At 34.2% G+C, this 14,616-nt stretch overlaps 1 protein-coding gene across 3 annotated transcripts in view; it reads right to left on the bottom strand.

Moving 5' to 3' along the window:
- Window positions 1–720: 720 nt before the first annotated feature.
- Klp64D (kinesin-like protein 64D) overlaps window positions 721–14,616 on the bottom strand; it is a 46,004-nt gene continuing 32,108 nt past the window's right edge. For all 3 annotated transcript variants that reach the window (XM_083119207.1, XM_083119206.1, XM_083119208.1), the window contains 3 exons: window positions 12,484–12,609; window positions 11,107–11,268; window positions 721–4,986 (listed from right to left, as the gene is read on the bottom strand). In XM_083119207.1, coding sequence (XP_082975333.1) covers window positions 11,119–11,268; window positions 12,484–12,609 — 276 coding nt within the window. In that variant the 3' untranslated portion in view covers window positions 721–4,986; window positions 11,107–11,118. The remainder of the gene's footprint in view (window positions 4,987–11,106; window positions 11,269–12,483; window positions 12,610–14,616) is intronic.

Below are 14,616 nucleotides of genomic sequence, written 5' to 3' on the forward strand. Positions count from 1 at the left end.
AATTTGACAGGTAAATCAGGTAGAGCAATAGCATAGTATACTGGAGGCCCAGGTTTTTTAAGTCCTGGTCAAGTCTGCAATTTTCACTAAATTCCTATGTAGTACATCTGTGTGTGCCAAATTATAAGGCCTTTAGTGTCTTTGTCAACAACTGCTATACAATTACAATTGATTTTCTGCATGTGGTAGTCAGATAAGCTATCTTGTTTGATGGAACATTATTATTCTCCTTGTTCACTATTATCAGCGGACCAAGGATGGAAATTTTTACAAAATATTTTGCAAATTGACAATAATGTTGATATTGTAGATCAGTATTTCTTTGTTTTGAGTGATTTTGTCAGGTTACATATAATGCTGAATTATCTACATGGCCCAATAATATCTCTCATTCTCATGATAGATGGAAAAAAATACAGGTATTTCAAATTTGTAAACAATTCATATTTTAAAAATTTTTCAACCCTGCTATAGCGTCATTATCAGTGAAAGGTGATCATAACTAGATTTGCCACTACATTTAGCATCATTACGTATGCAAAAACATAATGTATGTGTATGTTTGAGTAATTGAGAGGAGGGATAACTTCTGGATGTGAGGCTGAAGTGCACATTCATCGAGCCAGACCACCAGCCTCCACTGCTACCATTTACTATCTAATCCACAGATATTGATGTACTGACTTAGTAGAAATGTGTAAAATAATAAAACTTCATCTCTAATTTTTATGTATGTCAAATGCATCATTTATTAATAAGGAATTTTACAAGAAAGCTGCAAATAATTAAACTTATAGCATAACTGTAGTAGGTTCTTACTTTATTTTCACGAGAAGTATGAATGGTTGACTTTCATATCGATTTTTCCACTATACACAGCAACTTATGCAGAGATGAAAGCAATGTAAAATATTCAATATTTTGTTCACTTCTTATGCAAATATATAATTGTGTATAACTTGTGAAAAAACACAATTTATTTGTCTGTTGATTCTCGTAACTCACTGCTACCATTCACAAAAGGCTGTTCATTATAGAATTTATAGAATGTCAAACCTGCTATTTGTAAAATTCAGAGAGATGCAATACCATGAAATATTAACAATGAGATAATTGTTCTTAACAATGCATGATCATGCTAGAAATAAATTATTTGGAGCTTCTTGTGCTCAATTTACTGAATGCAAAAGAGTGCAAACATTTACCAAGTAGATAAACAACAAGAATAAAAATTTTACAAAGTGAAGCAGCACCAATATATAAACACTGAAAGAAAATATGAATCTTATTTTACATGACAACAGTTGTATAAAAGACGCACACTACATATTATATCAAGCATACAACAAATAAATCTTTGATGCAAAATACGTATGTATATATATATAGTTCATTTCTAAAAAGACAAGACAGTAACAAATGCAAATTATGATTTAATAAATAAATATCCATTTCAAATAGTTCTAATAATGGCACATCACTATGCACAGGAAAGCATGGAGTGAATTCATTTAATGCTTTGTAAAACTAGTGGACTACAGTACCCATAAATACGACTGTAGCCTCTCAAGTTAATCTCCCTGGAATTTCAGTTTAGTATTCCAGCAGAATAACTAAAGGAAAAATTCAGTTGTCTTGAAAATGTTTTCTGAGAAATAAAAAATGATCATGGGACACATACCACCGACTTAGCTTTCGATGATGTTAAGTTCTTGACAACAGGTTCGAACCCAGATTCCCCTTGATTGAGCTCGAAACTCATAACGAGGGCCCGGATTTTGACAACCTAAAAATCTTTGAAAAATGACCCAAAAATTCGTACAAAACTCAATCTGCTTATTGAAAATAGTATATATATATATATATATATTTTCCAAGACAAACAATTTAACAATTGCTTCTTCACCATGGTGTGTTGTACGGACTATGAATAAGAAACTCTACAATGTTGCATTTCGTGATTTTCAGACAGGCTTTGTTGCGCAGGTAGTTAACATAGAGTAAGTACCGCAAGATAACATTCAGACAATTCAGAAATTGTTGAACTTCTGTGTTTCAGCATGCAATGACACAATTTTTTTAAAAAAATGACGCAAAATTTTAAAAAATGGCCTAAAAATGATGTAAAATTTTAAAAAATGACCGAAAAATTAAAAATGGTAAAAAAATTACCCCAAAAATTTACATTTCTCCAACCTGAGGAGGGTGTTCAGGATTTCTGTACTAGTTAGTAATGTCTACGTTGCACCAGTTAAAAGATGAAATGTCATCAAAATCCGGGCCCTGCTCATAACAAAATGTGAGTGTGACTATGAATGTATTTCTGCAGCAATTGTTTGCAATCTGAATAATGAAGGGAAACAGTTGTTCAAGAGATTTGGTCATCTGAAGTTTTGGTATAAAAAGTTTCCCAAAGAATATAAATAATAAATTATTAATTTGTAATTGTTATTATTGATTGCACTACATCCTTAATGAATCTTATATCTACAATCCACCCTCTACAAAAGTTCCTGGTGGTGCCCTTGCACTACAGCATAGTAATATAAATACATATATATGTAACAAATATGTACTACAAGAAACATAGCATGTACCGACAACAGCATTTCTACATTTAAACTTTAGAGTGAAGAGTCCATAAATATAAACATTATGTGCAATTTTATACTCTCATTGATTTTTATGCGTGATGATTTTCAGACCTACTGAATTAGAAAGTCTTAATAATGAGTATTTGATTATTCATCTGGTACGCATGTTGTGTTTTTCTGACAGTTCATTAATATACACTGAAAATCATTGCAATTCAAGATAACTGTATGTGACATGTCTCTCAAGTACAACATTATGCACTATATACTGAAAGGTTCACATTCTTATTTTGATTGGTAGTAGAAATCCATTCACTGCTTAAAAAACATGGTAGAATTACAATGAACATCCAAACTAAAGTTACATTACTCCATCAGGGAGGGGAAAACGGGCAAGGAGATCAAAATGTCTGGGGTTGTCAAAAAAAAGGAAAGAGAGCTGGAATGGATAGTACGTAACAAATTATGAAAGGAATTAGGAAACACCGAACAAGAAGAAATTTTTGATACAATGAAATTTTAAAAGAAACATTTTTCTGGAACTCTGAAAAAACCTTAACGTGCATGAAAACTTTTAAAATTCAGGAAATAATTCTTGCATTTGTTGTATTGAAGTTGGGAAAAATTGAGTGTATCACAAGGGAAATAGGTAACATTCAGGAATGTAAAATTGCGATTCTGCTGTATTTTGCTCTAGAAAAAGATGGTTATTTCTCTCAATTTTATAATTTTTCACTTTAGAATAATTTTATATCATATCCCAACCACAAGCTGCTTTCTTCGTACAAAACACATTGTTTAAAAACAAAACTATACATGCATTTATTTATTAATTGGGATTCTGCTGTATTTTGCTCTGTCATTAATATTATCATCTTTGATTCTGCCACTGAAAAGGAGAAATGCCACAAAAATGTTCAACATAATTTAACATTTTTGAAATGTGATGGGTCAGTACTAAAACAAATTATTAATGGGCTATATTTACAATGCAACAACAAAAAGAACTACAAATAAATAGTTGGATAGGACATGTGAAAGAAAGTCTAAGATGAAGAAAAAGATGGTTATTTCTGTCAGTTTTATAATTTTTCACTTTAGAATCAATTTTATATCATTTCCCAACCACAAGTTGCTTTCATCCTGCAAAATGCAGTTTTTTTAAAAAAAACTATATATGCATTTATTTACAAATAAAAGCGTAGCTGCACATATAGATAAGTAACAGTGAAACATATCCTTGCACAAACACTGCATCTGACTGCTTTCATACTATACTTTCTTTGGTTCAACTCCCTCCAAAAATTAAATACAATGGTGGTAAAAAAAATGTAGCACCAACCAAAAAAAAATAATCACATGACTTTCACCCACTTTTACAATATGCCAGAGGCATGCCAGAGGCTCTAACAACGTTATCACATTAGAAAGGTACCTGCTGGATTCTTCCACAGTGATACAGGATGCAACAAAAGTAACTGTAGACAGGTGGGGAAGATGAGGGGGGGATATCACAGCATATTACATTTAAACACCTTATACAGTGGAGACATCTATTATAAACTGATACAACATAGCACAAACTAGAGCATGGAAAGCTAGATGAAAATTTCCAATCATTGCTTATGTTATCTTCTGTCAAGGCACTTTTTGTCAGACCTGTTAATGGCTAGTCAATATACAGGGTGATTCTTATAGAACTGGTCTGATGAATTTGCTAATAATGCTGCAGGTGATACATATAACAGTTCACAATTATGACATAATCCATGGGCCGTGCTGAGTGTGCAGATGATCTGACAGGTAGCGAGTCGCGGCGAATATGGAAACGTGAGTGGAGGTGTGCCTTCTTGAAAACGGCAGATACTTTCAACACATGCTCTCATCACAATGAAACATCAATGGCACACTATCAAAGGTATGTCATGTATAAATTACGTTATTATCTGTATGGTATATTTCATATTACAGCTCATTTTGTCAAGCCGGTTCTATAAGAATCACCTTGTACCTATTATACAAACATATACTTCGTTCCATCAACATTGTAAAGCAGTAACCATACAATCGGTGCACTATTCAGTGTGACTCAAATCAATAGCATGCATACAATTCTTGTAAAAAGTTTCATTGTTTTACAAGTCACTTGTTAATGCTGTAGTACAAAGTCATCTCTGTCTCCAATGCGAATTTACCAGTCCTTTTATATTCATTACTTGAGAATTCGACTAGCACTTTCCGTGAAATATAAAAATGCTTCTTGTTACAATTTGAATGTGAGACCTTTATGTTGCTATTGCACTTGATGTAGTGCTGTTTAAGACACAAGTCATACAATTCATTTAACAGCATTCTGTGCAGATTTCTGCTGACTAGAATTTCCACCATATTTCTGAAAATGGAGACAATATTCAGTTTATTATTTGTAGAACAATTACTGAACATTACTTAGATTAATTACATTTCTACACCATGCTTATGCTAGTGAAGTAGAGATGGAAATTTTACTGAAAATGTGGGGTGACAAATTTATGGGAAAAAATTAATGTGCCAGGTTCTAATCTTTGAGAAAAATGGGGGAGGAGGTAAGTTACAGTTTTGAATGCTTCATTCATTACTGTACACTTCCAAGCATCTTCATTTCAAATACACTTATAAACATGCATGCCAGTAGTAGCCAACAAATGCTGAAACCTGCTGTCACTAGAAGCATACATCAAGTATAAATAGTTATTTCTTAATCCATAAATCTGCAAAAGCAGGTAGGTCATTTAAGTAAGAAGTAAATGAATGGGGAGTAAAAATAAACACTCAACTATGGTAACCTATCAAACACTTCCTGAACACTGGCATTGGTTTCAAAATAATGAAAATTTTATATTAAAAAAGAAAAGATCATACCTTAAGACATACATTCCTCTTTACGCTTTATTTTTCATAACATTCGTGTCGTATCTTTAAAGAAAAAGTGGGGGTTACAGTGAAACGAGTAAATTAGGTGAAAGCACAGTGCTAACTGCATCAGGCTGTAAGATGCATCTAAGATAAAACACTTCATTGTTTTCAATATAAACAGCTTTAAAATTTTAATTTTTACTAGGGATGAGCTGATACTACTTAGAACTAATAGTGATGTCGATGTTCTTACCAGTTTTAATATTTGAACACTGACAATTGGAAAGTTTCAAAAAACATATAAATGCTATTTAGCACATTCGTGGTTTTTGGCATTGGTGCTACAATATAAGATATTTACAACATTAAATAGATGTTATTTAACAACAGAATTTATTTTTCTCACAAAACTCTGGTAAAAAATAAATGTAAATTGTAAATTTTACAAAATTTCCAGGGTATTTAACCTCTGCAAAAGACTGTGCTGCAATCTGCAGATGCTGTGAAACAGACAGATATGTTGAATTGTTTGATTACTGTACTTGGTTGATTACCTATTCTAGGGGTGGACTGATACAACATTTTGGCCAATACCAATATCTAGAAGCACATATTTTTGGTAAATAAAAAGGCAAAATTTCACTCTCACATGGTGAAGCCTGGGCCACCACAGTTATAATCCTCCCTGGCACTCTGTTCTCTACAGTCATTTCATTACAATTCACATTCACACCACCAAAGCAGTTCTACCTGGCCAGACTACTGCACAAGGTGGAGCCTTGGGCACTGCTAAATAATCCTCCCAGGCATTTTTTTTTCCACTGACTGCTCATACTGAAACTCTCCCTAAAAGTGCTTGGGGTTTACTGACAATATCACAGCATAGCAAAAATAAACTATCCTGAAGACAGAGATGTGAAATGCTGATATATATAATTAGGGATGGGCCGATATGAAATTTCGGCCGATACCAATAAAGTAGCGATATTAAATTTACCGATACTCTACTGATCCGATATAAAAGTGGTCCTTGAAGAACCTGAAAGGTTCATTGACCTCCTTAATAAATTGATTCAATGTGACTGCAGTGCAAGAGAAATTGCATATTTAGACATTTACTTTTTTAGAAATTAGAGCATGGAGATTATCCATAAAAATTTCAACAAAATGGCAGAATTTTGTACTAATTTATCAGATATTTATTGATATATCGGATCGGTAAAAAAATCGATAATTTTACCGATACACTGATATGCCTACGAGGGTCACTATTTATATTTTGAGCCTAACAATGAATAAACAGGAATTTGGCATTGAAAACTGCTTTATTGTTTTTCGAAGTATTCTCCTTTATAGTCAATAGACTTTTGCATTCGTTCGAACCATTTTTCAAAGCAGTTTTTCCAATCTTCTTGAGACACCTCCATAATATGGTTTTTCAATGCATCAACGGCGTCTTCCGCCGACGAAAATCGTTGTCCACGCAATTTATTCTTGACATTCGGGAACAAGAAGAAGTCATTGGGTGCCAAATCAGGACTGTACGGCGGATGACCCATCAATTCGATTTTTTGACTGTTCATAAAGTCGGTTGTTAGACGAGATGTGTGACAGCTGGCATTGTCTTGATGAAGAATGATCCGACGGCGTTTGTTTGTTTTCTGTATTTGACCGAAGACCTCTGGCAAACAAATTATTGTGTACCATTCAGAGTTGATCGTTCTACGTTCCTCTAAAGGCACAGTTGCCACATGACCAGTTTTCCCGAAAAAACAGGCGACCATTTGTTTCGATGTGCTTCGAGCGCGAACAACTTTTGTTGCATTGGGTTCATCTTGAAACACCCATACAGTCGACTGCTGTTTACGTTCCGGCTCATATGCATATATCCATGATTCGTCACCTGTTACAATCTTATATACGTCTTTTGAAGCACCACAATTGTATTTATTGAGCATTTGTTTGCACCAATTGACGCGAGCGTCTTTTTGAGTTTTTGTCAAATTGTGTGGGATCCAACGAGAACATACCTTTCTCACAGCTAAATGATCATGTAATATTTTATATATGCTGGTGGAACTAATGCCTATGGTTGCCTCAATCTCACAGTATGTCACATGACGATCTTGCAGTATTAGGTTTTGCACAGCATCAATGTTTTCTTGAACAACAACTGATTTTGGACGACCTTCGCGAATCTCGTCGGTGAGCGAATGGCGGCCACGATTAAATTCGTTATACCAGCGTTTCACAGTGGCAAAGGATGGGGCTTCATCGCCAAATGTGGAAGTAAGTTGATCGATGCACTCTTGTCTTGATAAATCCACGTCGAAAATTGTAAAAAATCATCGCACGAAAATGTTCACGAGTTAATTCAATTTTATTGTTGTCGCGCATTCTCCAAGGCAACATAAAGAACTCAAATGAAGCTATTGACAAAACATTTGAAGTACATTATGGTCAATAATGCCAGACGATTCCGTGCAAACGTCAAATCGCACCTAACTTCAATCAGTGTTGCCAAGGCTCAAAATATAAATAGTGACCCTCGTATATCGACCGATACCGATAGAGTACCGACTAATCGGTCTCATGCCTATATATAATAAACCAAGTACAGTGGTTAAATGTCCAAATAATTCAACATAAATCAACCACTGCAGATTAGCCACAAAACAGAACAGAGAGGTATAATTTATATACCCTCGTTTTGCAAGTACTGTATATTTTCAAATATAGTTTCTTTTCCTAAAACAAAACCCATTAAAAACTTCTAGTTAAATACATTATTTAACGAAGTGAATTAACTGTCTAAGATCTATGTATAATACTTGAAAATTTATATCGAATCAATAGAATACCAGTTACTGGTATCTGCAAATTTTGCTACTGTTTTATGAGTACAAGTTAAAATTTCCCATTGGTACACCCATAATTAATATTGTTACCATTTCATAATAAACAAAAACAGGATATTTGAATTTCATGAGTGTGTCAGTCAGCATTTTGCAAAATCAGACCTCCTAGGCAATCTTCAGCTTTTTGTGGGGAAAAAAAGGAAAATAAAAAAAATAACACATTAGCCAAAAGGTAAGAAGCTTCTAAGAAGTAACTAGGATGGCAGATCAGAACCACTTGTGAGTACATTTTTTTTCTTGTATAATTGCAACAACTGACTTATTTGGTTCATTTTAATTCATTTTGTGGCAACTTTTGACTAATTGCAAAGAGGACGAGTGATATGATGAAGTTGATGATGGGACACTCACAAAGAACACTCATGCCCAGACTGGGATTTGAACCCAGGGCCCCTGGTGTCATAGCATGCTGTAACAACCACTCCCATGTGTATAATTGCAATGAAATATTTATATATTAATATTTATAAATATTATGAACAAAAGTTTTAATTGTTACAACGTTCAAACACCAGTATCGTAAGAGTATTGGCATATGTTCAGCCAGGTATCGGTTCAGCTCTAATTATAATTATATATGATTATTAATAATTAAATATGAATCAATACAAGTAATGAATGGAAACAAGTGCCTCAGACTACAACTGATCAATTGTTGGTAGTTGTGACTTGTTACAAGTACTCACTTATTCCTTACAATCTCTAATTTAATTCTTAGGTAAGAGAAAGAGTTGTATGCAGAGGATGGCTCTTAGATGGAGGCACATAATGCCCAATCCCAGAGCAGTATAAGTAACATTTCGTGATTGAATTTCTAACTGCTGATGGCTTTGCTCCACGTGTTCACACAGGATGTCTACAATTTTGCTAAAACAAAATTTCCTCACTTTTCCAGTTTTCCAGACCAAGAACGAAAATTTTCCAGACCAAAGTCTTTAGGGAAAGTAAACATGTGCAAAAACGTCACTATATTTTAGCTAACACCACACTCAGAACACCACTTAACCAAGTTTTTAGAATATTCACTTCACATGTAAAAGTGATAATGGCAGGATTGACTTATCGTTAACAAAGAATTATTTTTTATAAAACATCATTACAAATATATCATAAATAATACATAAATATAGTAAAATTTAGTAATCTGTATTAATTCCAATATCTATCAAACTCAACCCAAAAACTGCAACATGGAAGTGGAAATTTCTAATAGCCACTTACTGCAGTAGATTTCTACATAACCTTTTCATAGAGTGTTTAATATGTAATTTCTACTTTAACTACTGGTAATACTCAGTATATCAAACTGGAGTATAGTTTGTCCACAACAAATATAAAATTTCTTGCTTGTTTTATTTTCGTGTCTTCTAAAACTTACTTTGAATTATTTATTTCTCTTGTAGTCTACGAAAAACTGTGTTTTTATGCTTGTAATAACCGTAAACTACAAGATAAATACTTCTAGAATGCAAGCAATACGTACATACAAGAAGACCTATTACTTTGAATGCAAAACAAAAATGTTAATTATCGCAGAAACACCACACATTTCCCTGAAATTTCCAGAAAAAGTAAATTCCCTGACATTTCCATGATTTCCAGGTTTTTCAGACTGGTAGACATCCTGCCACAGCAAGTTTAAGGTGACGACTACATCAATATGAGTAGTGTGTCATGGGCAGGTTGGATAAAAACCATGATTTTTAATATAAAAAATCATTTTTGTTGATCTCTGTGATTCAAATCAGATTTTTTATTTAAATCGATTTTTTTTGCTTTTTAAAAAAAAACATTTAAAATTGCTTGTATGTTTTTTTGGCACCACACATATAGATACATGTTTTTTTATAGAAAGGCTCTTTTTAGTTAACGGCAGTGTAAAATATTTGAACAGTTCGATTAAAGCAATTATAAAATTTGTATGTAAATAAACATTTTTTCTGTTTCTGATACTGTACCTACTATGGAAATGTTCGTTGAGTGTGTTAATGAAACTATAATAATTTTCAGTAACTTTTCTTCCAGTGATAATAAACATTCTGGATCTGCTCTATAAGTGTAACTTAAAATATGAACTTAAATATTTTTATAGTCTTTGTAGCTGATTTAGTTTAAAAAATATCAGCTGCCATGTTTATTTACAGTTTAATGATAATGACACTATTTATGGTTTAACATCATTAGTATTTTATATACTTTTCTAAACAAAACGTTTGCTATTTTTACATATGAAAATTATTGAATTTTTAATCAAGAGAAATGTGTGTTTATATTTTCCTTCATATGATCTTCACACAATCAGTACATGTATTTTATTTCCTTTCTTAGAGCCTAATAAACACCGTTAAATGATTAGGAGATTAATGTACTTTCACTAAAAGATATTGTGATATCTACAAAATACTTCTGCACATTATTCTATAAATTATTTATTTAAATTTATTAAAGTGATTTAAATCAGTGATATTTGAAAAAAATCACCTGATTTAAATCTTAAATCAATCCACCTTGGTCATGGGATTAAAAAAAAATAACAAATGCAAACCACAAATGGCAGACATGTGAGATGAGAAACAAAGCAGACTCATAGCAGTGCTCTATTTAAGGAATTTCAGATTCCGACACCACCAATATCAGCTGATATTGACACAATGGTATCAGCTCAGGTATGGCATTTATATTTGGTAAGTTATACTTACAGAAACTCTTAGCTAGACTGGTATCTTTGAAGATTTTGGCCTAACACCTGTCGAGCCGCGTGGTCTGCTGGATTTTGCCCGTGATCCACGAGGTCGTACGGCATTTAGTACTCTGTCTGATGTGTATGACAAGTAGACATTTGATAAATTTGGTTCAAGGAGCTGGAAGAAGAATAAAATAAATTATTCAAAGCAACGTTTAAGTAAAATTCATCATCAGGACAATCACCATATACGCCAATTAAGAGGATAAAGGAATCAGCTTGAGTCCTTATGAAATAACCACCTTACTGCTAAGTCAACTTGTAATTGTGTGAGTACTGTTAATTACTTGCCATCCAAGTACATTTCCCCAAGCTGATTTCAAGTCAGTGTATGTGGAAACCATGTTTCTGAGTGAAAATATATCCAAAAATATGCTGCCTTACATTCATTTAGTTTTGCCAATTTCTTCAATAGTCCTGACACAAAGGACTGATAAATCTAACTCTATGTACAATATCTCCAGTGGCATATCTTTCATTGTACAGTCAAGGACACTTCTGGTTTGTAATGATGCCATTGACTTTCAATGGGATCATTACAACCCAGAAGTGTCCGGGACTGTACATCACAACACTTACACTCTTTTTCCTAAAGATCATTTACACATTTCTCCCCACAATACGTAACTTTCAATGAGACATTTTCAGATTCTTCCCATAGCGAAATAACTGAAGATCACAAAAATACAAACTCCAATAACTGTTTTCACTCCTCTGATGTGATTATGGTGTTTAGGAGCTTACATACTCATACTAAGTGGATGAGAACACAATAGCTGTAGTGTAACCTGCAATAGTTGGCACTTTTGATGCCAAAAATTGAGTGTATATAAAAATTCAGACTCCTATACTTACTGCTCAATGGGGGGTGTGCCACATCTCAGGATCATTTTGTGTAAGTACCCCCTGCTCCACCTTACCTAGGAGTTTCGATTTGAGCACTGTATGCCAACACATCAATTATGTTTAGAAGATGCTCGTAGCTAAAGAACTTATAATACAGGAAATGGAAAATCTTGGAGATTTTATACCATGTTCTATTATATGGAGTACAAATGTAAAATGTATAAAGTCAGAAAATGCAAACCTCAGGAATGTAAAACCAAAGTTCCACTCAGTGGCATACCCACGGGAGGGATTGGTGGGGGTCACAACCCCCCCCCCTTTGGCCCTGTATTATATATATATATATAAAAAGAATGTCAGATGCAGGAAAATATGATAAAATGAGGAGTATTAACTACTAAAAAGTTCATGTAATTCCTTTCCTCCAAAAATCCTGGGCACGCCACTGATTCCACTGTAGTCACAATATAAAAGGTACCCAACAAACCTCTTTGTCTTGTGTAGCTTCTGCGATGGGAACTTGTTTCCTCATGTTATTTCCTGTGTATGCAACACACTTCAGCTGCCACTCCCCAATATCTTCATTCCAGTGTACAAAGCGTTCAATCATATCCTGAAACAAAAATAACAGTGCAGCAATCTTTATGAAATTTCAACTTAAATATATTTACATGCATGAAGTCCAAACATTATTTTAATACTAGAGATCAGAAATGCAATCCACTTAATTATCATGTGTATCTGAAATGGCTTCTAGTATATTTAAAAAAAAAACACAAAATCATTTTTTCAGAAATCAATATTTAATCGAGATTATACTGAGTTGAGTTGATGTTTTAGGTCCACTTTATGCACAGATAGGCTAATCAGGACTGGACCTACAGTTTAAAGTGGGATCCGAACCACTATGTGCCTCCACCAGATATCAAACCCGGGACCCCTTGATTACAAGGCAACTCCACATGATATAATATTGTACACATAACATTTATTTATTTATTAATGCCTTGTTTTAAATGGCGGAGTTAAGGCCGTACAAAGCCTTTTCTTCCACTCAACCATACATTTAAAATTATACATTATTATATTATACACAAAGTACACTAAGTCATTTCACATAGGTCCACCACACACACACACACATTATACTCATACACACAAGTCTTAAAGCCCTGAATATAACACACAAAATACAAAATATATAATACACAAAAAACTAAATATGGAATGAAAGAATGCAAAATTTAAAATTGTATTTAAGTAACTGCAAGGTATTTTAAGAATTCGTTCACTTGCACATGCTTTTTAGTCTGCTTGACAGGAGAAGATCTAACGACTACTCTGAAGAGAGTGGCGAACACTTCTGCTAAAGGAAGCGACGGAGCTTACTGCTCTAGTGCTTTCTGGCAACTGATTCCATAGTCTTACAGCCGATATGGAGAAAGTTGGAGAAGAAGTTTGATCTGTGGACGGGGATAGAGAGAACTGAGGACCTGCGTGATCTGGTGTCGTGATCGTGAAATTCGTGAAGAAATTGGAAGCGAGAGAGGAGATAGGAAGGTGACTTGAGGTTGAGAACTTTGTAAAGTAAAATCAGAGTGTGCAGCGTTCGTCTTTCTTGAGTACGTAGCCACCCCAATTTGAGAAAATAAGGTGATAAGTGGTCCCAATATTTTAAATTAAAAATGTATCGTACGCAGGCATTTTGAACACTCTGCAGACGTCTAGCTGACTCACCTGTTAAGCCGGAATACGCTACGTCACAATAATCTAAATGGCATAAAACTAGGGACTGACATAGTTTGGCCTTGATAGAGGTGGGGAGGAACTTGCCCATGCATCTTATAGAATACAGAGATGCGAAAGCTTTTCTACACGCCGAACTCGTGTGATGTGACCATGATAAATTTCCGTCTAATACAATTCCCAAATCTTTAACAGTTTGGTAAAATGGAATGTGAGTCGAATCTACAAGAATGGAAGGCAGAATGTTAAGATCTACGTAACGTTTCAGTTTATCGGAAGCAATCAAAATTGCTTGTGTTTTATTAGGGTTAATATACATGCCATTGTCTAGCGACCTGTTAACAATCCTCTCTATATCTTCATTAACCTTGGAAATACAATCGCTTAACATTACTGGGGGTGCAGAATAGTACAACTGGAGGTCATCGGCATACAGGTGATAACGGCAGTGTTTCAAGATATTTGGCAGGTCATTAATGTATAAAGAAAATAATAAAGGGCCGAGTACACTTCCTTGCGGAACGCCACAAGTGATCTCAGATAGCGCCGAGCACTTGCCATCATAAACCACCCTTTGTTTACGTCCAGTTAAGTAGGATTTGACCCAGTCGGTTGCAGAGGTGGTGAAATTAAAAAATGATTTTAGCTTGGAAATGAGAATATCATGGTCGAGTGACTGGAAAGCTTTCGTGTAGTCCAATAAAACTAAAACTGTCGCCTGTCTGCAGTCCATAGCTTGTCTGACGTCGTCGGTTATGTGAGTCATGGCGGTGCTAGTGCTGTGATTAGGTCTAAATCCCGACTGAAACGGAGCCAGAACTTCATTTGTATGTCGGCTGATTTGGTCGTGAGCAGTGTATTCTAATGCTTTGGA

Source organism: Lepisma saccharinum, chromosome 3, assembly GCF_977018435.1.
Source record: "Lepisma saccharinum chromosome 3, izLepSacc3.1, whole genome shotgun sequence".
In the NCBI taxonomy this organism is placed as follows: Eukaryota; Metazoa; Arthropoda; class Insecta; order Zygentoma; family Lepismatidae; genus Lepisma; species Lepisma saccharinum.